The sequence below is a fragment of the Copidosoma floridanum genome, unplaced genomic scaffold (assembly GCF_036245765.1).
Source record: "Copidosoma floridanum isolate Cflo_tuat_1 unplaced genomic scaffold, Cflo_Japanese_pri ptg000012l, whole genome shotgun sequence".
Taxonomy (NCBI): Eukaryota; Metazoa; Arthropoda; class Insecta; order Hymenoptera; family Encyrtidae; genus Copidosoma; species Copidosoma floridanum.
In genome coordinates this window covers 1,385,633-1,412,727 of record NW_028321889.1, presented here as the reverse complement: position 1 = coordinate 1,412,727, position 27,095 = coordinate 1,385,633, and the positions used below count along the sequence as shown (strand labels likewise).

Below are 27,095 nucleotides of genomic sequence, written 5' to 3'. Positions count from 1 at the left end.
GGTGGCGAAAAAAAAAAAAAAAAAAAAAAAAAAGATTGCACCTAGAACGTATCGACAAAGACGGGCGATAAATTGTTTTAGTGGGATGAAAAAAGAAGAAGAAGAAGAAGAAAAAAAAAAAAAAAGAGATAAAACAAGGAACAACAAAAGTAGCGTTCGATACGCCAAGGCATCCACACGTGACAAAGGGAGCATTGTGCGGAGCAGGTGGGTTCATTTGAATTTTGTTCGGCGCAACAAAACAGAGGAGAGGAACATCAGAGGCACAATAGGAGAGGCAGATGGACAAGATAGGCGAGTGGGTGGGTGGGGGTGCTGGTTGAATTTGAAAGAAGAGAAGCGCCCTCCTCGCGAGAAAAAGCAAAGAAAGAGATAAAGAAAGCGGGAGCCGACGAAAAAGGCAAGCGAGTCGGCAGGGAAGCGTCGTAGTCGCCGGTGAGAGGGACACGTACGCCCGTGGCGTCTGTCTCGTTTATCACCGGCAGTTCTCTCGCGAAACCAGTACCCGCCAGCTGTCGTCGAGTTTCTCCGTCCGTTTGCGCGTCGGGAGGCTCGGCCCGATTCGTGCATGTCGTACGTATAGTGTGCCTACACACCCACACCCACACAAGGATGGAGGGTTCGGTGGCTCTTCAGTGCGATTTGCTGCCGCAGCACGCAACGTCGCCGTCCCCGTCGGCTCTGACGTCACCGAGGCCGAGTTTTCGGTGCCCCAGTACCAGCAGCAGCAGCACAGATGACCACCACCACCAACAACAACAACAACTCAGGAGATTGAGCCGGCAATCCCAGCAGCAACGCATGAGCGTGTGGACCACCGGCGAGCACGAGTGAGTGTCTTATCCGAAGAAATAGCGATTATTTTACAAAGGACTAACGATAAATAAAAATAACCAATTACCAAATCGTGGGACTGCAAGCGTCGAAGGGTGTTACATCGAGTGGCTTTCGATAACTTTGAAAGTTTTTTTTTTTTTGTTTTTTTGTTTTTTCTTTTTTTCATCTTTAAAAGCGAGCGGTTCCAGGGTGGTTCAGATTAAACGACAGAGAAAAGAAAAATAAAACAAAACAACCCCTATACCAAAGCGCACCTTGTCTGTACCTCAGTAGGTGGCCTAAAATAAATCCCAGCCCCTTTCGAGAGATACAAGTGCGGTGCACGAGTCACGTGCACGAGGAGGCTCGTGCTTATTTTAAGGACGCCGATTTAATTTAAACCAAGAGGGAGAGGAGAGTCCTCCCCTTGCCGCAATCGGAGGCACCTTACTACGAAGTGGACGATATCTCGACGGGGCCGCGTTTCACTCTCTGTTTACTCATTCATCCGTGGCTCGCACGCCGTGAACAGGTGGTTAGAGAAAGATTGAAATAGTTTGGATAGGTATAACACGTACCCCACCAAAAAGGTCGATCGCTAACGAGTTACCGATACCACGACCCCTTACCCCTGATGAATTAAATTTAGCTTAGTGCATATGGTCAACTTTGCTCCGAGCACCGATTGCATCCATTTTCCTTGGTTCAATCGGATACGTGAAGGAGTAGCTTTGCTTTTTCGAAATGATTTTTCAAATTAGTTTCGCCGTGACCCGTATTTGCAAGACTCTCTCTCTCGCTGCCTCTCGGGTTTTGTGTTTTTAAAAATACCCTGAGCGCGTGCCGAGGGAGCCAGAGAGACGGTGCAAAAGCTAATAGCGGCTTGTACCTTCGTTTCTCTCCCTCTGGAGCGGGGTGCCATCGGGGGAGTAGAATTTTGGCAGTCAAGAACCACACTGTTCTTCTTCCTTTTCTGCAGGGACTCTGAGGAATAAGGGACAGAGCCAGAGTGCCTTATCTCATTGAAACGAGGATTACACGCTATATTACAATCAAGGAGACTTTGCACGCGTGTCGAACGCTCGGTCTCACTTGTACCCGTTAAATGCGACACCACACCCGCAAGGCTATTGTTGTCGGACTCGAGCACAATGGTTTTTTATGCGATTTTAAATAATACTTTTCTTTCTTATTATCATTTATTCGTCACTATCGATAATACAATGAAAAAAATCACTTTTTTTCTTCTCAATTACATTTCAAACTTAAATACGTTGATTTTTTTGGGGGGGATAAAAAATATTGTAAAAAGTGGTGATTAAAAAAAAAAAAAAAAAAAAAAAAAGCCCTCTTTTCGGCACTTTTATATTTTGGTAAATAATTATAATTTGGACAAAAATTGAAAACGCATTCGTGACAAAGTCTGGCTACAGAGTCACCCGTACCTAAGTAGTGGATTTTCAAATTTCAGCTTAACAGCCAGAGCAGTCCGTTTGACCGAATGCCGAAAGAAAAAAAAAATCCAACTCAAGCGCACTCCCGCCACTGTGCATCAGACCCCGAGCTATAGGGTACACGTGAAGGGGCGAAGCACCCCCCTCTCTTCCTCCCCACTCGCCGGAATCGTAAATTCTTAGCCGACTCGTGAAATTTTCATTTTCGACCTCCTCCCACCCCCTCTCCCATTTGCTGTAAAAGCGTGGTGCACGTGCGTCTAATGGAACACCGGCTGGGTGTATATATAGGTATACCATACTCCGATAGAGGGGCTATTCCGGGAGACAAGTGTACTCGAATGGTACCAGGAAAGTCACCGGTACTCGGCCGTCTGCCAGTGTTTTATCGTCGCTCGTTTGGTCGATCGTATTGTGATTTCGTTGTTTTCCCGACAACGATCAAGAATCAAATGCTTACCAGTACAAATAACGTTTTTTCATACAAAATAGCCGAAGTGATAGTGTAGAATGGGGAAAAAAAAAACCATAGACACATCCAAAAATTGATAGTAGGTCCCGACAAATGAGAATGGTGTTGTCTTGCGAGATGCACGTACATATATGGGTATTCTTTGGCTTATTTAGCAGTTATAGTTTATACGACACGGGGAAAGAAGGAAATGCGAAAGAGAGAGAGAGAGGGAGGGAGGGGCGATACAACTCGATGAACACACAATCTTGGTATCTCTATAAATTACCTCCTCTGCCAATTTCGTTAACGAGAACAACGACGACTGTTGCTTCGTACGTACGTTATTGTTATTATTATTGTTATCATCGAAGTATATGGTTTGCCTAGAAAAACAAACTGCGATAAAATAGTATACTGGTGACAACGTGCGAGCGAACAAAAGCCAATATCTCGAATGAGTTTATCGGACCCCTCCACGCAAAATGAGCGTATAACTCAAGCTCGGAAGCATCTAATGCGGCGCTGTAGGTTTGTCTTGGGTCGACGACGCCGAGTCCGAGGACATTAGATTAATTATCTTATTGGCGATTAAAAAAAAAAAACATTTTTTTTTAGTCTAGGTTGTTAATTTTTTGTTTCTCGAGCAAACGCCACAAAAAGAGGGTATATATATATATTTGGTATAACAAAAGTTCAAAGTCAAGTACACCCAAAGAGGGACGGGCACAAAAGGCACCAAAGCGCGCGTCTGGCGGAAAATTCCCGCGGAACAATCGGAAAAAAGAGATGCTATAGAAAAATGTAAAAAAATGCACAAAGGCACGAAAATTTGGAAAGCAGACCTTTCGAAAGACAATCGGAATAAAAAATCCATACAATTAAAAAAAGAAAAAAAAAAAAAAAGACAAAGGCGTGCGGATATGTATCAGCTTTTCGAGTGCGTCTCTCCCCGCACACGTACGCCTCTATACATACATCCTCAGCCCGCGAGTTTTGCTGAATGGCCGCGGCCCTGAAGCCGATTAAAATCGCCGACCTAGATCTGCGCTCCATTGTAAACAGGGGCTGAGGCGTTTTTTTCGAGTGGCCCTCGGGAGATCGAGATCGAGCCGTATCTTAGCCATCTCTCGCGCCCCGGCTTGGCTGGCAGCTCGCAGCCCCGGGGGCTCCCTACACCTCGAGGGCCTCGATATTACGTGCTAACCTACATTATTACACGCGCCCCACCCCCCCCCCCTACTTTCCCTCGCACCTGCTGTTCGCCTCCTTTTATCATATTTGGCCCGGAAAGTTGCCGTTTGCCAGAATTATCTGCGAAGCTAGGCCTGTACTGTTTTTCACACGCAGCAGCTCTCTCTCTCTCTCTCACGTTCGAGCGTGGAGCATCAGGAATTTATTCGCTGACGCGAAGAAGGGCCTCTTGACATTTATCGAATAGCGCGCGACTGCGGAGTTTCTGCTGATCGCCTCGCTGCGGATGTGTGATGTATATGTTTGGAAGGGGGGGAGGACCGCTTTGAATTTAGCGTCTGTTTCGTTCGCCCGTGGGAGGGGAAAATTTCATTTTGGTACATACATATAGACTTGGAGTGGCTGACAAGATATATGTACGTGCATGTGTATACGGACAAGAGATTTAGGCTGGAGATAATTTGATGGCAAAGTTTTTCCGAAGTAAGGGGAAAAAAAGTAAGTTTGGTGACGTTTGAAAAATGGATGTTATGGCAAACTCGTGTATGATTGACATTTTTATTAATATATTACAATCTACTTTTTTAATTTTTTTATTATTTTATTTATTCTCATACCTAACATAATATTCATATGTTGTTGATTAATCAAGAAGTACTGATGTTCTTTGTTGTGTGTTGTTGCTGGTAGGGGTTGGACACGTGTACGCGTATGTGTGTGACACTGCACACTGCGCGCTACTCTATCTCCGGCGCTACTAATCATCGCCGCGGACTAAAAGCAGTAGGATACATTGAAATTTCCTTCTTCTTTTTTTATTTTTTTTTCTTCTTTTCTTCGTCTTTTCACGTGCATATTTTCTCTCTCTTTGCTCTCGTATGGGTGTATATACGTATAGTATTTTTTTCTTTCATCATTGCCTGCCTCTTTACGTTTTTTATATACTTTTGTGTATATATGATCACACGTACATACACACAAGCTCTTTTAAATCTTATTATTATTATCTTCAATCTTTTTTTTCTAAGCTTACACGCTACTTTTTCACTTGCATTTCTCTCTCTCTTTCTTTTCTTTGTTTTTTTTTTTTTTTTACCTTGAAACTTCAATAGTTTTTTTTTTTTTTTTTCTTTTCTTTTACTATTGATTGATAATTTGACATTGAGACCATCGCATCTTAAAAAAAAAAAAAAAACCAAATATTTATTAAGGTGAGTTGATACAGTATCATTTTTCAAAACGATTTTTCAAAATTTATTTACATATTTTCAATGGTAATGTGTAATTTCATTATTTCTTTTTTTTTCGAATAGCGACTTTTCGCATGTCACCTTGTTACATTACAATATTATCATGCACATTGATCACGTCTAGTTTGAAAAATGTTCACCTTTCTCTCTCGTATATTTACATTTAACTTTATAATCACGTTTTTAATCATAACTTTTCATGAAATAATTTTTTTTTAAATATCATGACCTTTCAGCTACTCCGGCTAGTCAAAATAATCTCACGCACCACTCTGTGCGAGGGGAGGAAAAAAAAGAGAATCACGACTAGGTGCGCCGAATTACTTTTAACGCGGAATCGGGGCAAAGAGCTCGAAATAAAAGTACATTCCGCGCGGTGAATCCAATTTTTTCCGGCAGCCCGGGGATGAAAACTCACGCGTATGACTTTTTTCACCTCGCTGCCTGGTCCCAACGGAAATCAGCGCAAGTTTTTTTGTTCTTCGACGCGTGCACACTGTCACGAGCATTCAATCTTGAAACCCCCTATAATGTGAAAAAAAAAAAAAAAAAAAAACAACAACAATTGTTTGAGACACCATACAGTGGCTCACGCAAGAGCGTAATAATCATGGATGATTTTAATTAAACTTTTTTCCCTCATATATGTGTGTGCTCGATCACGTCAAGCCGGATTATTTATTAAAAAAAAGTTTCGTGAAAAAAAAAAACCGTTACGTGTCTCACAGAGAAATTTCATTATGTTTGACGCTGAAAAATTTTCGTCACGTGCCTACGGTTAGTGTTTTTGGAATTTTCACTACGGGCCAAAACAAAAATACATCCTTTGACTCAAACAGTAACAAATACCGGCTATTGTGTGTCTTTATAGCTGAAAAGGGGTGTGGAACTGCCAGTGCGCTCGTTTATTGTGTACTTCCCACCCTCTGCATCGGGTTACATCCAATGAAGTCAGTGTCCATTTCATTTCGTCGCCTAAGGACATCCTCGCTGCACGCGTGCCAGGGGCCATTATTTTACATCGCATATTTTTAATTGCTCACCTTTTTTAAAGGACACAGACGCGTACTGTCATTAATTATTTTTGTTGGGAAACGAACAAAAAAAAAAAAAAATAAATAAATAAATCGAAACTCAAAAAATTCTGCGAATTAGTTCGAGAGGGAGCACAAAGCGCTGTATCAAAGGGGGCGGTGAAAAGTAAAAAAAAAAAAAAAAAAAAAGTGATTTTTACGGAGGGAGTGTTTCACACTGTGTAATTCAATTGATTGTCGTGCACAGGGAGAGAGCCCTTGTTTTGTTTATTTTGCCTTTGTCCGACGTGCTCGTATAATTACTTTCCTGCGCTTTAATTAGTTTTTCTAAAATTAAATTTCTCCGTCCTACGCCCATTCGTGTATCTGCTCTTGATTTTCGATTCTCTATCGGATGAAATGAAAAAAAAAAAAAAAAAAAAAAAAAAAAACTTTTTACGCTATCTTGTTGAAGCTACGACTTTGGCATCCCTTGTCATTTTACGCTCTTCGAAGGCCAACCAAACGAGATTTTTCAACTCAGCCGCAGCTGTCGCTTCAATCCGTGCACGGAGTACGCAGTAACCCGCAAAGTTAGCCCACAAACTACTATCTTGCTGCTAAAGTACACTCCATTGAAAAGAGCCCTCCCCCCCTTCCCACCTCTATAACCTAATGCACACCTTCAAGCGCGTCGATACCTCCCGGATCTCAACGAAAGTTCACGTCCGCGTCGCAAGGAGCAAGTGGTAATAATAATTATAATAATAATAGAGTTGCCAGACGTCGGGCACAAAGCGAGCCTTTCATTCGGTACACCGTAGGTGCATGATTTCCGCCCCCCTGCCCTGCGATCGAGGTTGGCGTCGTGCGGAATTAATATAGAACTCACGGTCTCGCCATTCATAGCGCCTAATGCAGTTTCGCCTTTACATTTTGCAACCTCATCGTATTCGAGTCCTCTGTGGCACATTTATCCCCCCGCACGCGTTTACCCATTGATAATACACGCATGTTTTTTCGAGCATACCTTGGCGTATACACATGGGTGGGCCCATCGATTTTCAAAGCTGCCCTTTTTCTCTTCACGCTTCGTCACGCGGTATACATATCGGATCGAAAAATCAAATCCCATCGACGTCCCACTGGGTGTGTGTAGTTGGAGCTACTTTCAAACCCCCATCTTACGGTAGATAGTCCGTATAGCTATACAGGGGACCTCGGCGTTTGACGATCAAGTTTTAATGTGATTTCGGAGAGGGAGCGTCCTCTCTATCTCACCCCACCTTCGACAGCGCAGTGGAATTTCTCCTCCTCTACCTGTTCCACTTGACTAGGGATATAGCTGGATTTGCTAACTTATCAACAAAGGACCATGCCGGGAGCGCGATTTCCCTTCGTGATTCCTTTAGCTCTCACTTTTAGGCTTTGGAAATAGCATTGGGAATTTACAATGAATCGATTAAAGTTGAAGATACATTGGATCCTTGTGTTCGAAACTGCGCTGGATGATAATCAGAACAGAGCCAAAAAAAATAGTTGGTGAACGAGAAGAAGTCGTTTCAAGTAGTATAGCCAGGAAGTGGTCAGACGTGCTCAGAATTTAGAGTAAATAAAGTACATACAAGAGTAAGTTGGTAGCATAACCATATAGTTTAGTACAAATAAATGGTTCAAGGCGTTTTCAGTAGTATTAACTGATTATGGTCAGACGTGCACTTTGTTTTTTCAATTTATTGCATGGACTACCGACTCATTAAAATCGTGAAATATTTTTTACGTATCGTAATACCTACTTTACATCCGTCGGATAACGCCCATACATATAAACGGTTGTTTGTAGAGTCGAGTCCACATGCTCAAAGGTATTTTAAGTAGTAAAAACTGTTTATGGTCAGACATGCGCCTCTTTGCGTTCATTGAACGTTGGCTCATTGGTATCACGTAAAGTTTTAGTTATAATACCACAACATTGTTATTTTTGCTTCGAAACAATAAAACAAGAACGTACATTCGAACAATCCCAACGACCCTTAAGCACCGGTTTCGCAAACCCTGCAAGCCATCGCCTGTTTAACGATCGATTAACTTGTCCACGAGCATTGCCGATTATGCAGTCAATTACGATCACACCTTCGTACGAGATGTACCTAGTGGCTCCCCGTTTTTGGACGCCAACCGAGCAAACGAGGAACTTCCGTGACTCTCTCGGGCAAAGGGTCGCGGTCCGATTAAATTTATGCGGCAAATTCCACGCGGTTCGGGTCAACAGGCAACCCCTTTATTCCAGCCGTCACTTGTACACGTAAAAACCAAATCGTCCGTATGGGACGCTCTCTCGATGCCGAGCTCGACCCCCTAATGATTCATACGGGACAATAATAGTAAATTGCAGTGCAATCAATACGCCATCAGCATAAATCCGCACGCGAGTCCGCTGAAACGGTAATGACACCGGTCGACCGTAGCAGTGGAAGAGAGTGAGAGATAAGTAATTGACCACGTGTATCATTAGGAGACACGAGAGGGTGATTATCCGGATGGGCCATTGGTGGCGTGGAAAAACAAATCGGTACGAGAAAACTCCCACGAATGGCCAACGCGAATCTCGTCCCCAAAACCTATTGGGCTCGACCGCTAATTATTGCCAGCCTGGCATGCTCAAGTATACGCGGAGACTAGCGCGTCATCAGCATCGCGCCAAAACTTTACGGGCAGGTATCGAACAATGCGGAAAATTTGCACGATGTGGCGACAAAAGGGGCCGCACGACACAGCCCTGTAAGATGCGGCGCTAATTGGAGCCCTCGTTTAATGAGGCTGTTACACCAGAGGGTAGCATCCAGTGTCTTTTGTGCACATCACTCGCGGTATGTTTATGCTCGCGCGAGGCACCGACTATTTAGAAACAGCCGAGCCGAGGTCCAAGGCCTGTACGGTAATTAGACAAAGAGCCTACGTTCTCCTTCAACGCCCAGATAGATACGATATTAGGCCGCTACGGCTCTTTTGTGCAGTACATCGTGCCCCAGCACGTAATCTATATATATGTACATATCGAACTTACCGTGGTGGGAGTGAATACTTTTGTCCTACCTATACGTGCCGGTGATTGTATGGGTGTGTGTTTATGCACGGCCCTGCACGTAGCGGCGCGACGCCTCGAAATCTCAATAGATACGAATCGGCACAGATATTTCTTGGCTGCACGAAGGAGCGAAGGGTGTATACATTGTATACCTCCTCATCCCTCTTCTTCTTCTTGGGCTTTTCTAGCGGGTTCCATCGAGTTGTGCGATGACGAGGAGAGATGAATATAGAGGACCCGTGGGTCAGCTTGTTTTTTTTTTTTTTTTCTCTTCTCGTTCATCTAATTTATGGATGGAGATGGGTGGAGAACCATCCACCTTGAAAGGGTGAAATCGTTCCCAAGCGTGTGTGCACTGTGACGGGGAAAGGGGGCAGGCGCTCCCTTCATGGATACCGCGATTTCTCACTATCTCTTACTATTTGAGGGAGCTGTGTCACTGGCTAGGACTATCCCCTCCTTTTTTAAAAACCCCCTCTGTGCCTCAAACTCGATGTATATACCGCGAGTTTCGGGGTGGATCCAAAAACGACTCTGTTTGATCGATTCTAGGCCCTCCTTGCCGACCATTACTACGTGAATTGTACACGCGGAGTTTCGGATTTTCAAAGTTTCGCGGATACTTTGGTCAATTTGCAAGTACATTGTGCACGTGAACCCACACTCGGTGTATATCGCGTCATTGGGGATGAATCGAGAATTTCCTGCCACGTGTTCAATCTAAAAACCAACCCTGCACGCATATCCGACCTTTCCTCTTTTCTTCTCACGTCTAAAAAAAAAAAAAAAAAAAAAGAACCATCCATCATCATCGACTGATGGACTCGTTATCGAGAGCCCGGGGGATGAAAAGCTGTTTTTTCCCCCCACCCGCCTCTGCTCCTCCGAGGCTCGCGCGCATCCGGCATTGCATTCGAGTCGAAGGGGGGATGGAATACCGCGCGTGAAATCTCCCCCCCCCGCGCTATAGAAACTCTCTTTTTTTTTGTTTTTTTTTTTGTTTCTCCGTTTACTGTTTCACTTTCGACGCGGCCTAACGAAAGGCCTTGCCCTCCGTCCTCGGTGTGCATGTATATATTGTCGTACGCCCTCGACGCGGGCGCGCGAGTGTATTTGCTCGCTGATGTTAATGAAATGGCGCTTTTGCGCTACGCGCGCACTTGACGCTCTTTGCTACGCTCGACCTTTTCTTTTCCTTTCTTCCTTTCGTTGCCTCGCTCCGATGATAACGATGCCAGTGGTGGAGGCTCTCTGCTTTCATTTTGCCTCCGTGAAGATACACCCGGAGATCAACCGCGTTAAGAGCAACAACGTCAATTGCCGTGCGTGTCGGGTCCTCGCTCCGTTGAAACTGCACCGTAAGAGAATTTCGTAAAGATACTCGTGATGCAAAAAAAAAAAAAAAAAAAAAAAAAAAAGAAAAGAGCTTGTAGATGCGTTGTTTGTTCCTACTTGTATGGGTGCGCGCGAGCGTAGAGCTCCGATTTCCGCGACAAGATGCTCCCCCTTCCGCATGAAATGTTTTGTTGACGCTTCCAAAGGCCCGTGTCTCCTCCTTCTTCTTCTTTTTTTTTTTTTTTTTCTTTTCCTCTGCCCGAAATGCAAAAGCTCTCGCGTGGGCGTTTCTCTTTGTTTTGCTTTTTGGCTTGTATTTGATAATTCGAGTCTCGAGAGGAGGAGCTTGTTTCCTTTCTATTCCCTTCCCTTCGACCTTACGCTCGTTATCATCGGAGAAAAAAAAACAAAAAAAAAAAAAACAGGGAAGCTCAACAAAAAAAGAACGCTCTTGGGAGCGTGGAACTTGTGTACTAGTATGTCCGTCACTTTTACTTCTTCTCTCTTTTTTTATTTTTTATTAAAAGCATATGGACGACCATAAGGCCACGTACTTACGTAATTATACCAGTCTCCCGATCCTTATTGGAGCAAAATATTTCCGCCATGCGCGACATATTTTTCTTTTTCTTCACGGGCTTAACGTAGAGGCAGCCCACTTGGGTGTACATGAAATGTGAAATATTCCTCTCTACGATGAGAGCGTACACCTGCATAGTTGAGGAAGAGAGTGGGGGTGAAAATTACGGTAATCGCCGGGGGAGATACGAGCAAGGGGTGTGCAGGGCGCGTCCGTTTTTTGCGTCTCTCGTCGGCGCGTCGCGGCCGGGCCAAAAAGCTTTTAAGCGCTCGTTAATTTTTCACACGCGACCCGTTAGCCCGGTTTTGCTTCTTGGTGCCGTATTGTGCACGTGCGCGCGAGAGAAAAGGACGAAACAACGGGACACGGGGCAGGAGGCGTGTGAGCGGCTTGACTTTGGTGTAAATAAAATATGCGTTTTTTGATTTGGATCGTCATGGGAGGCAATTATTTTGTTGGGTGACCTAATAATAACTCTATATCCTCGTTGGGATTGAGATTCCTGAAGTGTTGGAAAAAAAAGGTATCTGAAAATAAAAATTAAAAAATATATGTCATGATAAGAGAATATTATGTTTTCCGTGGTTGGAAAGTACAGATTTGGTTGAAAATTTTGTCCAACTCAACCCTTTTGAATGAGAAAAACAAGAGTACATTCAACAGAACGAGGGCTAAGAGATTTACTTCGATTCGAGGGAATCGCCTTTTAATAAAATCACCCAATCCCGCTGGCTTTGTACAATCGAGCCGATTTGGCTTCCAAAGATTCAATTTGGATTCCCTCAACTGTACGTGCTCGTACGGCGAAAACTAGTGGCTCACGTGGGTACATGTATTATCTACGAGTGTAGAGAAAAAAAGAGTAATCCAACCATTAAAGGGGGGGAAAAAAACAGACCCAAAGAGCTTGACAAACGGTGCACGATTCAAACTAGGCGTAAATGTTTCGTCTGGTCGTGTGAAATCGTCGATGAATCGACCATCATGCACACATTTTCGACACTTCTAGATAAATCTTTTTTTTTTTTTTTTTTTTTTTTTTTTTTTTTCAAAAACCATAAACCAATTTATATTTATAACCAATTTATGTTCCAGCATAAATGAAGCATTCGATAAATAGACAAAAAAGGAAGGTATTTAAAAAAGCATTCGTGCCCCAAAAAGTCCGTGGATCGACGTGGATGCTTGATACTGTATTAAAACACCAGATTGCGAGTACATGTGGGTAATCTAAATTAAGAGCAGAGATCAGCTCGAACGAAAAAGGCCTCGAGCAGCTGGTAGAAAACAAAATTCGTTCGAACGCACGGGCTATTCATCACGCGAGGAAAACATATACAACACCCCCTCGCGTGGTTTTTCATTATCAACTCCATTGTGCGTGCGAGGTTTTTTACTCCCCTCGGCACGCGAGCCACCGTGCCCGATAAAAACACGGGGGAGGGAAGAGAGAGAACTCTATCCCAATTCCTCGGGAAGCGATGTGGAGTAAAAAAAAAAAAAAAAAAAAAAAAGAGGAAGCCCTCGAGCTGGAGGGAGAGAGACCGCGTGTAAACATTCGCGGGTGTAGCGCTCCAGTTCCATTGTTCTCGGGGCTCGATTATCGGCTTGCTTTTCCGCCCTCCCGTGTACTTCTTGCCCCTCAGGAAGGCAAGCTTTTTTTTTTTAATCTCTTCCGTTTTTATTTATACCCCGAGCACTTTTGAAGAGAAAAAAACGATGGAAAATAAAACGGGAGCGCGCGGGAAAGATCGAGATGTTTTCGAAGTGTTTGCGCCCACGATTGACTCCCGCTGATCCTTGGAGCTTTCCCCAGAGCTCGTCCCCCGCGTACGATCTTCGTTAAGTACACTGTGTTACAGCAAACACAAGCGAAGAAAAAAAAAAATTTACTGCGCAACAGTCCCTGCGCGTGCACTATGAAGCTGCTCTCGGCATACACAAGACTTTGATCTTTTCCATCGCTCGAAATTAAAAAAAAAACCCTTTGTGAATCATCTACCCTCTTTGACCAAAAAAAAGGGGACGTATCCAGAAAATTTAGACGCGCCGTCCTGGTTATAGGTACTCTTCAACATCCCCACAATTGATTCTTCGCAGTCGACTCGACGAAATCTTTACTTCCCCCCATTTTTGTCGATCGAAATCACTAAAAAAAATAATAAAATTCTACTCCCATCGCCCAAAGCGGCTTTTCGCTCGTACGCCTCCGCAAGCAGGGGAGCTGTTCTCGCACGAGTTGCCCCGCACACACAGATTTGCCGAAACGAATCTATATCTGTTTTTTTTTTCCTCGAATTACAAGTACTCATGCACAAATCGCGACGTGATGATTTTATCAAAATTCGGGAAATCGCAAAACAGTAGGTATCGAGAGTCCAAGAGTTACACGATCAATCAAAGCGTCAAAGGAGCGACGGATGAAAGATCAACGTTTTCCCACATTAAGCCACATCGCCTCGCGTGGTACGGACACGATGTTGTTGGCCGGGCAGGTATACGAACGCTAATGACCATAATTGCACGTGTCCGCGGTATGTAATTTGTGTGCGAGTACACGAGTACAAACGCGCTCGTCAACGCAAAAATCATCCGCGATAACATTCTTCCTATACACGAGCTTTGTCCTCTCGAGTGTGACGATGTACACATACATACATACATACACGTATATATACAAGCATACCGTGCGAACACGACGCTTTCACACGTTTGGGTTACCGTTTGTTTGGAACAAAAAAAAAAAAAAAAAAAAAAAATACACGCGAGTCTCTCCTGTATCCGTTTACCTTTATATGTTATGTTGTACAGCTCAAAAAGTCACCCAACGTACCCTCATCGGTCACCCCAACCCTCTTACCCCCAAAACACGCACACACAGGCCAAGCGCATTTACATTCGGACTCGCTTGCTACACACTACCTGTATGTATATATATATGACGGATAGGCCGCGGATAGATTAGGATCCATCTCATTGTTCGAGCCGTATATACTTGCATCGTGTAGCGGTAGCGGTCATGCGCGTTGGTAACGCTCCTCGCACGGCGGCTCGGCTCTATGTACCTATACTCTTTTGTCTTTTGCTATCTTGGAGCTCATGTGTGCCAAGCCGCGTGTACTTACTCGCATGTATATAGCAAGGAGTCTCGGGTACGTGTGTATTGGTTACCTTGCTCGGCTGACTTTTGCCGCCCCACCCCCCTCTTGGCATCATCAAGCCGCAGCGGAGCCGCAGTTGTCCGTAACGCGCGGGACACGATTACCGTAGGTACACGACTTTCAAGTCAATATGTACCCATAAGTACTTGGTCCGTACAACTTGTACGAGAAAAAAAGCTCATCCTCCCCCCCGTGCCCCTTTCTTCCCTCCTTGCCCCCCTTTGCACCATGTGATAGTGCGCGGGTACACAAAGTGCCGTTGCAATTATGGATTACGGTGCGACTTACGGGTTAGTCGGCGCTCGTGAGAGGTTCTGACGCTGTACACATTTCCTGCTGCTTCTGCCGTTTGGACGTATATTATACCTGCATCGTGTCACAAATGGTCATGGAGTCCTGGCTCATATCGTAGTTTATGAGGTGGGCTGTGCTTATATTTATGTTTATATCCTTTTTTCCTTCCCTACCCAACCCTTTACCTTGTTCTATTTTTATGGCGAAGGGGGATCGTTTTTTTGACGATTCGGGTGATGACGAGCTCGACGAGTTACCGTGGGACAAAAAAAAAAAAAAAAAACGAAATTTCGATGGGAAAACCAACAATACTCCAGACCTCGTTTATCAGTTCAATTAAATCCTCGGCAAATATGTATATTCCACTGAGTTACGTAAAATATCGCCTGTATGTATCATGGGCAGGTCACACGCGGCACAGTTTACGAAAAAAAACAAAAAAAAACAAAAAAAAAAAAAAAACAAAGCCGGAATTTTAAACGTGGGCAGGAAGTGCACACTGCTGGGGGCCCAGAGAACAATGCAATCGAGGAAATTCATCTCGGGAGGGAATCGAGCATTCGTTGTTAACGCCGATAGATGAGCCGTGAAAAAAAAAAGATACGATCGATCCGACGCGCGGTCGTTTGTACGCGCGTGGTTGTTGGTTTTTTTTTCGCGAAATTGAATAACAACACGTGAGCCGTGACAAACGCCTCGATGGACCGTACACGAGGTGAAAGCTCACTTTTTTCTTTCTTTTTTTTTATATTGTTAATCGCTGTATAGCAGAGTGGTGGACTGATCCGTGGCGAGGAAGATAGTTGGTGCTGAATTTACGTACAAATTGAATTTTCGATATACGCGAGTGAATTAGGGGTTTCCCCAGGTTATCAGGGCGTACACGGTTTGATGCGCTTTGACTTGCGCTTACTCGTGCTGCCTCTTCATTTTTCATATGGGATTTTATTACAAGTACGGATGGAAGTCAAGCTGATTAGACTTAAATCTGGTTGAATATTCAAAATACAAGGTAAAAATAGCGCATTAATGAGGAAAAAAAATGTATTTCATGTACTTGGTCAAATACTTCCAAATACACATTATTTCGCTAACGACGAGCGAAGGAAAAAAAGCTTAGTGAAAAAATAATTATAACCTGAAAAAAAAAAAAAACCCCCGAGTCACTGTGGTTAAAACGCAACAATAATTTTTTACTTCAAAGAAAATCGTTTGCTCACAACCGAGGGCTTTTAGAGAGCGCGCGTTTAAATAAAATTCTACTCATTAAGAGGCAACACTTGAGCCAAATGGTCGGAATGTAGGTACGAAAGAGAGAACGTTTACTTATACTCGTAGATTTCGGAGTTGAGTAAAAAACATTTTTTTAATCACAGCCTCGCACTCGAGCGTAAAGAGAGTGTGCAAGCATTAGGAACGAGGGCTAAAAAAGACAAAAAAAGAAGAAGAAAAACAATCGCTAGCAGCTTACTCGTGTCAGACGGGTATATAATTTCCGACGCATAAGCCGAAAAGCTGAAAGTCAGTCGTGCCGAAAAAGGAAATCGGGGTTTGAAGGACGGAATCGCGTATGCGTGTGAATCCTCCGGAGCTTTTGACGCATAATGCGCTCACGCTTTTTCCTCTTAAATTTTTCGAAAGGAGTGGTTACATTTTTAATAACAGGAAACGAGAGGATCTTTTTTCGCAATTAAATTTAATATTTTGTATCGGGAGCGATTGCAATCCGGTGGAAGTGGAATCAAATGAAAAGCCCCGAGCTGAGGAAATTTTATTTAAGAGCGACTGGCAGCTTTTGTACTTTGCTGCTGCTCTGAAAAATTTTAATTTCGGAAATGTGTAATTTACTACTTTTTTTTTTAATTTTTTATTTTTCAAGCACTTTTAGGTATTCGAGTACCCTGGAATATAGTAGATAAACAACGTTGAATGAAAATAGGTTTTTTTCGAAAAAACACACATACTTTCATCACCCGCGACTCTTGGTGTATATATGAAAGCTACGTGCACAAGCCATCGATTCCCCGTTCCTCGATTTTTCCCTCGGCGAATCGTCGCACCTCGACAAATCGGCTAAGCCCGGATTACCAGCCAACATCCCGCCAGAGCCTGCCTCTTCCGAGAATAAAAAGGGGTTTATTAGTTCCAGGCCCCATCCCACCTCTGACGTGGGTTTTTCACTCGCCCCCGCCACGACGTGTGTACACAAGAGAGCCGACGCGATTTGCGTTTCGTTGGTCGACTCCCGACTTGGCACCGGCTCGTTTTGAGAGTTATTAAAACAAAATTGTAACCAGTGGTATGAAAAAAAAAAAAAAAAATAAAATAAAAAACAATGAGATACAGGAACAAAAGTACACGGGTGATGTCACGGGGAAAAATGTGAAAAAAACTATCAACGCGAGTCATCGTCACAAGCGCTATGCCGGAGGAACCAAGGAGAAAAAAAAAAAAAAAAAAAAAAAAACGATTCGACTGTACCTCCGTAATGATTACTTGCGCCCGTACGCGAGTCGTCAATTATAGAGCCGCATTACTCCACGCTTCCCTCGAATCTCCGCGTATTGTACGGCCAACGAATTATCGCATTTTCACCGACATCTCTCCCTGCGTGTACCACCTATATACTTATACGCTCCGAGTTATGAATCCCAGCCTCCGACCGCAATAAAACCTCGAGTACCGCACTTGTACCTATACACGCGCGCGCACACACACACACGTGCGCGTATGATTCATGCGCACGACAAAAACGCTCAAATCCAATAAAACACTCGTGGAAAAGAATTGACAGCGACACGGAACCACGAGAGAGAGACGGAGAGGGACACGTTGCGCGCGTCACCGTCAATTACACGGGAGGCTGTATTTATATTTCCACTCGGTCCGCGCACTCGAAACTCGGCGAATTGTACATTTTCCCCACTCGACCTTTTGGAACGAAATTTCAATGCTCAGCTGTGTGTACATCTGACGGAGGCCAATTTGTAGAGGTAAAAGGAAAAAGAAGGAAAAAAAAAAAAAAAAAAAAATAAACCAGAGCAAACAAGAGCAGCAGCCGAGCAAAAGAGTAGCGTGCACTCGAGCTTGTCTTCCTCGAGCCTCTTCCCTTTTGCGCTCTCGAACAGAAAGAGAATCTATGAATCGGTGTCACCTCCTGTTTTCGATTGGCTCGTAACGATATTTGCATTCTGGACACATACAGACAACACAATATACCGATGGACGGACCAAACGTGCCATTCGAGCTCCAAACGCAGGATAGTTGCGGCAAATCCACTTGACGCTTATGATAGGTACCTAATGACGGTAGGCTTTGAGCCCTAATTCCAAAGGCCCTCTTTGATCCGATTGCGCGCTAAACGTACCGGTGCTCGATTAATTGGAGGAAGAAAAGAAAAAAAAAAAAAAAAAACAACGGGACGTATTATCATTGTTTTCGATTATGTACAGCGGAGCTTTGGCGCAAACGAGATTTTATTGTCAATATCGCGAAATGCCATATCGCTCGGCTCGTCCGTGGGATTATTACGTTGATAATCAAACGCGCGTGTCCCACTGTGCAGCGCGCGCCGCGGAAGCTCATTTGTGTTGCGTACACTCGAGGCATGTAATCCGACGGCAGCGGCTGATGTAATGCCCGAGATGTTACGCACGAGCGAGCTCGTTTCGTAATGCCCTCATGGAGTGTTCTGTTACTACCCATTTTATCGAGGACCGACGATGGTGTGTGTACTTTTTTTTCCGAGGGAAGAACTTCTTATGTGTATCAAGTGGGCGTGGGGTAGTAGAAACAGCCAATCATGGTCGGACGGCCATTCGTATCCCCTTTTTGATTGCTGCATCATGTGACATCAGCACGAAATCTACACATATTTTTGACAATAACAGCAAAACGGTGGTACTCTCTAAATTTTAAATCGTGAAAATTTCCCTATCCGCGCAAATGAACAAGATTTTTACTAGAGACATGGTGCTATATTGGGGTCGTTCATTCCCACCGAATAGTCGATACAAATTTGAATTATAAATATTCATCAGTTTTCCAATGACAGATTTTCATCCAAATGAAGATAATAGTTGTACGACCCATCCACGTTATTTCGAGTGGTACCAACTAATAATAGAAATAGTGAAACGCTAACTTAATCTCCTTTAATAGCTAGTTCCAACGAGTATACAACTTTGAAATAGCAAAATCGCGTGTTTCACTGTTTAAATAGCGTATGTTTATACTATTTGACAGTTGTACAGTTACAAATTTTTCAAATTTATAGAGTACACACACACACACATTGCATTCTCGACGCGGTTACGCAACGACAACGCTCGTCCGTTGACGCGGCGTATGTGAACCCGGTACACTCGACAAACATCGATGACTCGACTCTTCTGTATTATCACGGTTACACAATCACCGATACAGGACACATAAATCTCTCTCTGTCTCGAGTCCACCTACGTGCTTATCTCTCGCTCGATCGCATACACATTAAACACACCAAGGCACGGGATCACGAAGAAAACAAAAAATGACGCAACGACCGAAAATTTCAATACAACCAACCATGCAACGGTACCATTAATCAACGGAGCACGAGTTCACGAGGCGTAGTAAACGCGCATCAACGTCGGCGACTCTCGACGTCATCGATCGCACGCCACGCAACGTACAAGATTATACGGTCTCGGTGGTACGGCGCACGTAAATGCGAACCCCCCCCCGTACGCACGTGCCTCCAGCGCCAACAGATCCATACGGGACGGTGGACGTCGAAAGGAGCACGTCCGCTTTATTTACGATCGCGCCATTACACCTTCGTTGGCGCTCTAATTTCATTCGAGACGACAACGCGTTAAATCCAAGCTCGAAAAAGAGAAAGGAGGGGGCCTAAACAGGGGATGAAAAATACTCCTTGCCGAAGCGTACCTCCCTGTCCCGCGTAAGCTCTCGCGTTTGCAGTACGGCGTGGAGCGCAATGGCAAATTAAGGATCGGAGCTCTGTCCCCGAGCGAAAATTCACCGACGCAGCGGTGAAAGCCCCCTAGGCTTGTCATTTTGTCCCTTCCTCTCGTCAACTATATTTGTGTACACGTTGTCCCGTGGGACTACGTAGTTTTGGTAAGCGCCTCCGTCTGGATTAATAAGTCGTCCCGACGCGCAGATTTTTTCCTGTCCCTTTGCTTCGGGCTCTCGCTTCTTTTGGCAGCTCGAGCTGATTTTTGGAAAAATCTTTCCTTTTCGGCGTTTCACGGCGCATACGTACCCGCTCCGCCGACAAATAATACCTCCCCGCCGCGAGACATAAAATCTCCGACCTCAAACCTGCAAGTTATGTCATTATCTGCGATGGCGGAGCTGCGGGGGCGTATATGAGAAAAAGATGAATTGAAAAACTTTGAGCATATCCAGGGAGGGGAGGGGGGCTTCTTGGAAAAGTTGGGAAAAACGCGGCTGAGGTCGAAACTCGAGAGAGCAACGCGCGCCCTTGCGCAAAGCCCGTGCGGCTCTTTTAAGTAGTACGAGTCAATGTGCAGCGAGGCGGTAACCACGCACGTCGTAAATAATTGCGTAAATATTTGCAGAGCATCGTATAGTATTCACTGATTCGTTTTCCAGAGAAAAGAAGAAAAAAAACAAAAAAACAAAAAAACATCTCGATTACTTTCGACGTCGATGTTTCACGAAACCAAGCAAGGACAAAAATAGTTGTGTATACACATACCTTCTCGTACCGTACGTATAAAGCAATTACTCACGAGAGGGCCATATCGTTGAGACAGGTATATATGTGGGCACGTGTACACGTCCATACGTCAAACTAGATGATATGCTCGGATATATATCGGGGAGTCTTGTCGGTTTTAATCGAAAATTTTCGGTTATCGAGTAATCGCCCACGAGCCTGCAGTGTATCGTTAATTTACGTGGAAACTCTCACCGACGCGAGAGAAGGGCAATTTATCCTCGAGACCAAGACCCAGAAGACGACGACGAGGGGAGGAACACACACACACACTTACACACGTGTATCCGAGAGCGAGGAACACATGAGATTAAAGTTGGGCTCGCACACGTACGCCACACCATATTACAGATCGCCAGGCTTCGTTCCTCAACGTCGCTCAGCTACACGTAAGTATGTATGGATAACGTGTACGGCCAACGTCACGAGAAATCGCCCTATAATCTTTGAGCGAATCAAGACACACGTCTTGGACTTTCGACGGATTTACGCGACACCCTTGTTTCCCCGAACTTGATCTTACTTATTTCTCCGTCAAACGAGAATTTTGACCATTTTGGGGTATTTTTTTGCAGTCAGCATAACTATCTCTTCCCTCCCCCGAACGCACGAAGGAAGGTGTTTTGTCGCCGTTCACGCGATCCCACAAAGATTCTGGCAGTCGGCCATCCTGATAAAACCCACGGAAATAGGGGGGCTATTATTGTGCCTGTATACGTATACCCTCACTACACCGACAGCTCGTAAATACAGATAGTTTCCGTGCATTCCGCGAGTTTAGCGCGTTTTTTACGACACGGCGCCTCAACTTTGTGGGTATATACGGCGCTGGACCTGCAACTGCATCGGGAATTTCGGAAATTCATGCATCATCCCTATATACGTAGTATCGGAAGCACATAAATCGAAGCCGCGGGAAATATTGTTCGGCGAAATGATTGACCATCCGGTGCGTGGGAATGCCAATGGAAAATATTTGTATATGATTTGTTTTCCACCAACTTTTTTGGCTTTTTTCGATGACCCCTTGCTCCTTTCAATTTTTCTTGAGTCACGTCATGGGGGGGAAAAAAAAGGGACGCGATAACAAAAGTGGCCGTCCAAGTCACCAGGGGCTTCCTGTTCCCCCAAATTAATCCAATTCGCGCGAAAACGCCAGCTGAGCCCCTCTCTCGGGGAACAAGGTCAAAGTTTCGGGTGGACTATGGATGCTGGTTACGGCCACAACCTACCGGTAAAACTACGCGCTTGGGAGTAGATGGGTATGGTGGAGGCGGTATACAGAGACTTAGTGGTCGGGGAGGGACAGCGCGGCTGCCGAATAATAAGATGGGAGGATCGGGATTGTTACACACGTAACTTCTCCCCTATCCCCCCCCACACACACAACTCTCGGGGATCTTCTTCGAGTTTGTTGGCGCTCGAGTTTCCTCCATCTTATCTCTGCGTGTATGTATCTTTCGGGGCTTTGTCGATTTCGGGGGTTTTACCGAGGGGTTGTTTTTTTTTTCTTTTACAATTGCGATGTTCCTTGTCGTTGTTGGACTTTTCAAGAGTTTTCCTCTGGTATTATTTGTATTATCGCGGCATTACGTACAAAAGTTTCTTCATGAAGCGTATGCTTACCGGTAGAATTTAAAATAAAAGCCTTTCAAGCTCGACTTTGAAGTCTCGACTGGGCTCCACGTGCCCGATCGATCCGTAAAAAAAAACAAAAAAAAAAAAAAAAAAAAAAAACAAACGAAAACTCGCGCCTTCGGGAACAATGCGAGCTCTCGACAATGAAAAGTCTCGCCCTAGCGTCAGAGGCAGATAAAAGACGAGACAAAAGTGTTGGTTCGACCATTGCCGAAATCAAGTGTGTACGCGGTACGAGCAAGGGAAAAGAAAAAAATGAGAAAAGCATGGAAGAGGAGTGATGTATGACGCGTCCTCTCTGGTACAGCAATGTCCCTCTTGTCTCGAAGAGAAGAAGAGAGAAAAGAAAAAAAAAGAGAAATCACGTATAGGTTGTACAGTGCAAGAGGAAGAATATCGATAGTGTACCTTGAAACGAGCACGAAATCCTTGTCGATTGGTTATACGTGTAAAAGGAGAAAGAAAGCCGGTGCTCGCATATGGGTCGTTTCGTCGAAATATGCACTACTAGCAATTCGTCAGCCTTGTGCTCGATATTCAATATTAAATACGCGTTTCTAGGATTTCCAGGGTAAGATTGCCAATAATTTAATCATTACTTTCAATTTAATGTAGTTTGATATTTCAGATACGATTACTTTCAGTACTTTTAACTTGAAATGAGAAAAAAAAAAGCAAAAAAAATTTTCAGTGGGTAATTGGCGAAGTTTAGAAATTTAAATTAATAGATCCGTATTTTTGCCTACTTATTTGCAAATTCATTAAACCATGTTAAAGACAAGTATCTATCAATAAAATTTAAGATTCTTTTGAATGTGGCGATGGATAAATAACGCTAAAAAAAGTATAAACATTCGAGAAGAAAAAAAAAAAAAAAAAAAAAAAAAACTTGCAAGATTCAGCGGAACGACCCATATATGAGCGATATACGTACTTTGGATAAGGTCAAGTGTCCTCTTCAGGACTAGACAATGAGGAGCACGGCAGACCTCCATCCGTTTAAAGGGGAAAGATTTCGAGACACACACGCCAGCTGCTGCTGTTGGATCGGAAAACACGGAGAGTTTCCTTCTTTATTATTGTTATTGTTATTATTACTATTACACTGTAATTATTGTCATTACAATACATTTATCTCACGTAAAACCGCGAAAATTTGATTATCGCTTTAGGTGCGTCGCTCCCGAGTGGAAGGTAAGTGCTTGGGATAAGAGCAGGAGATGTCTGTCTCGCACACACACATACACACGCGTACAGGGGGTTGGAGGTATTTTTCTCCGGTACAAGTACGTGTTTATCACGCTCGAGCGGACGCATTAGTCCTGACGGGCGGATTTTCCAGCGTCCTGATTTATTATTCATTTTTTATGTACTTTTTTTCCTTTCTCTGCTTCTTCTTCTAAAAGTAGCCCCCCCCCCTTCCACACACACGAGCGCGAGGCATAAATTTTATTTTCAAAGCGAGCAGCTGTATAAGTCCGAATTTATCACTCAAAGCGCAAAAAGGAGGCTCGAGATGATCCGCCCGGCTCTGGGGTGGGCGAGTTGGCCCGACGATGATGGAGGCCTCGAGTGTGTCTCGTATACGATACGGCTTAGATGCTCGCCTCATCCTTCCCCCATCCCTCTCTCTCTCAAGTTGCTCAATGTCTCTGTTAGCCCCGGTTTTATTTGCCCTCGAGTAGACGATGCCTGTACCTCCCTCTCACACCTCCGTGATCCCCGGCGGTATTTATCGCGTCTATCTTTTCGTTGAGCACGAGAATTACTCATGGTGAGATTTTAAGCACAGAAGACGACTACTTTTCATAAATTTATAAAGGTGTGCTTAAAACTTGTGAATTTTAATGAATACGTATATTTAAAACATGGAGCCAACAAGTGGAAGTTTTTTTTCAGTGAAACCTAATCGACGAGAAAAGAAAATGCCTCGTACCTACTTATTAATTGTTGCTGTGTAAGTGTACCAAACGAAAAAAAGATCCAACGAAATTGAAAAAAAAAAAAAAAAAAAAAAAAAAAAAAAAGAGAAAAAGAAAGTGTAACTTTTTTGAATCCCAGTTAATGTTACCTCAATTGATAGATTTTCAAAGTCACTGTACGTGTCACGATTATTAACATTGACAAGACCCTGGTAGAAACATCACTACATAAACTGGCTAGAAACTCATCAACGTACATGCGTCAATGGGCTTATAACATGTTGACGAGTTTCTAGCCAGTTTATGTAGTGATGTTTCTACCAGGGGACATATTCAAATAACCAACTACTTAGTGAAATTTTATTTAATTCACCAAACCACACCCCCGTGGAGCCACCATACGTACTGAATCCAATGGTCCGACTCGCCAGTAAACACCCAAAACCACCTCGAAGAGAGAGAGAGAGGAATGAACGCGAATCGTAAAAAAAGCTCGTAACTTGGAAAGAAAAGGCGCAAAAGGAGGGAAAGGGTGAGGCAAAGATAAACGAGTACTATACCGGCTGTATACCCAACACGGGCGCGCGCTACTGTTGAAGGTATACAGAGCGATAAAGGTACACCCGCGTCGTTCGGTTCTTTTATTCCCCCTCCCCCTCCGCCTTTTTGCGAGCGCTCCTGCACCGCCGTATCCCCTCTCTTGTGTGCACATGTTACGCGCGGCAGTCGGCAAACACCGCGTAATTGCCTGCCTCCTTTCTTCCTTTTTTGCGTCTTTCCTCTCTCGCCTCTTCGATCTCCCGCGGAGACTTCATTATGCCGGGCTCGGAGGCTAATGAGGCCCGCGATATTCAAACCGAGCACTTGGTCGAGGGGGGCGGCGGAGCAGTGTCGCAAAAAGAGGGCGGCCTTGGGTTGGAGGAGAGGTCGATCGATCGATTTGGGGCCGAGGGGAGCCCGGGCAGGTGATCACGAATGGACCAGCCGGTGAAAAAACGCGTTGATCCAATCGGATGCCATACCCGAGGAGCAAAGAACCAGATGCATGGGGGCGCGAGCAACAATAAGACATTCGGTATAAAAAGACTCTCGGCTCATCCAGTCATCGCGATCGCCGATATTGCGAGCTCTCTTTTGCCCTGACCTTAAAGCTCATTTCCCATCTGCCACCCCCACCCCCCACCCCCTTTTTCGCTTCATCGCTTTCCGTGCGCCTTTGCATGTCCAACCAATTGACCAGTCAATTATCTATTTCCTCCTCCCGACTACGCCGTCGGGGGGCTGGCTTCGATTTTCTCCGTTTTCGTTTCGAGCTCTTCACCATCTGTTTGTTTGTCTCTGGACGCGGCTCAGGGTTTTTTTTTTTTTTTTTTTTTTTCCACCAAAAGTATCGCTGTTTTCGCAAATAAGTGACAAGTACTCGTAGTATCTCTCGCACACGTCGCCACGATACTTCTGTCAGGGAACAATATATTGCCTGCGTGTATTGAAAAAACCTTCCTTAATCGGTTCGATGCGACGAAGCATCCAATTGCGGGACATATGGGATTTTTTCAAGTAGTACGAGTCAGCGTGCGGTGCGACGTCACTCGCTTATCGTCTTAAAAATGAAAGAAGGAAGACCACCGTTTAAAAATGAAACTTTGCCACTGACATTTGATGAACAAACCCTCGTGAAAGTCTCATGGTCGCGGGTACAGGTATACTGTTTTTCCCCTAAACCGTGGATAAAAAGTCTCCCCGTTATTTCAAAACAAAGCGACCCCCTCGCGCGTTTTAAACACCGTTTGTTCTGTATAAAAGGCGCGTCACGTCTCTCCAGCCCCCCTTTTTTTTCTTTCGCTTACAACGGCAGCTTAATATTCATAAAACGCAATGCTCGTCAACCCCACGCGCTTCATTTTGCTCGGCAGTGATAACCGGGTGGCTTCATTTTTAATTCATCGCGCAGCACACTGTTTTGCTTTGTTTTAGATACGCGCGCGCGCGAGATAACTTTTTATTTGCCCTCAGTTGGCGAGAAGCGCTTTTAACCGCGAGTTTTATTGACCCTCGTTTCTCATGGATCCGCATTTTTTTGTACCACCTTGTTTTTACTAACTACATGTATTATATTTGTGGTCTATGTGTGAATAATCGTGCATCTTGAGCTTTACCGAACTTACTCGAGCTACCGAGTTTCTCCATCTCGGCCCCACATTTTCATCCGTAAACACTTTCAGATTACATTAGGGAGATCGTGTAATTGTCCAAGGCTTCCCGAGGAATCATAACTCACTCCCCGAAATTTCTTCGGCTGAAAACACTTTCTCCTCCTCCTCTCTTTCTTGCTGTCTCACCGAGTTGCGAACAATATCTCACAGGGCTGAGAGAGGGAGGGAGGGAGGGAGGCCAACTTTTCACCACCCGAGAGAAATTTCGAGGAGTCGCTATCTCCTTGTTTTCCTCTCAGCTCTTTGGCGGGCCATTAATTTGGTCGTGAAAATCATTGGTTTTTTTTTTTTTTTTTTTCGTTTGTTACAGTTGTCACGGAATCGAGAACCGACATGCCGCGAAGCACGAGAAGCGCCCGTCGCAGAAGCTCGAGTCCTCCTGGCCGTTTTCACTGTGAGTATGCAAAACTTACTTTACCCTTTGATTTCTATCATTTTTTTTTCTCATTAGCTACATGCACTATCATCTAATGTTAAAAATAAGGGCACATCCCCGACATACTAATCAATGCAATTAACGAGATATTCATATACTGTACGCCGATAGTTTTGCCCTGAGAGTTGGTCATTTAAAGGAATCGGAAGAAATTGAGTATTTCTCGGTCTGCAGCTATTTGAATTTCCGTAATTGGATGTCTCCTCGTGAATTCTTAAAACTTACATACAAGTATATAGTGTGTACGTGCATCAAGGACTTGACAAGCTATAGGACTTTGTTATGGTGACAACCGATGGTTCGACAGTGCATTTACGACTAATCAGATCGAAAAATACAGCTGAGCAATATGTGCTCCTAAAATCGAATTAGTTAAAATTGTGCGAGTCCATCGGAAAAACTAATTGCAAAAATCGTGACTGCGCTGTCACACAATTATGACCTCTCCAGGGAAAGAAATGGAGACAAAATAAATAAATGAAAAACACCCAATGCCAATAATC

At 44.2% G+C, this 27,095-nt stretch overlaps 1 protein-coding gene across 1 annotated transcript; it reads left to right on the top strand.

Annotated features, from left to right (window-relative positions):
* Positions 1-451: 451 nt before the first annotated feature.
* Positions 452-26,660, top strand: LOC149375073 (uncharacterized). The gene is made up of 2 exons (XM_089590575.1): positions 452-830; positions 26,467-26,660. The coding sequence occupies exons 1-2, from the start codon at positions 613-615 to the stop codon at positions 26,552-26,554; spliced, it is 306 nt and encodes a 101-aa protein (XP_089446701.1). The 5' UTR covers positions 452-612; the 3' UTR covers positions 26,555-26,660.
* The last annotated feature ends 435 nt before the right edge of the window (positions 26,661-27,095 follow it).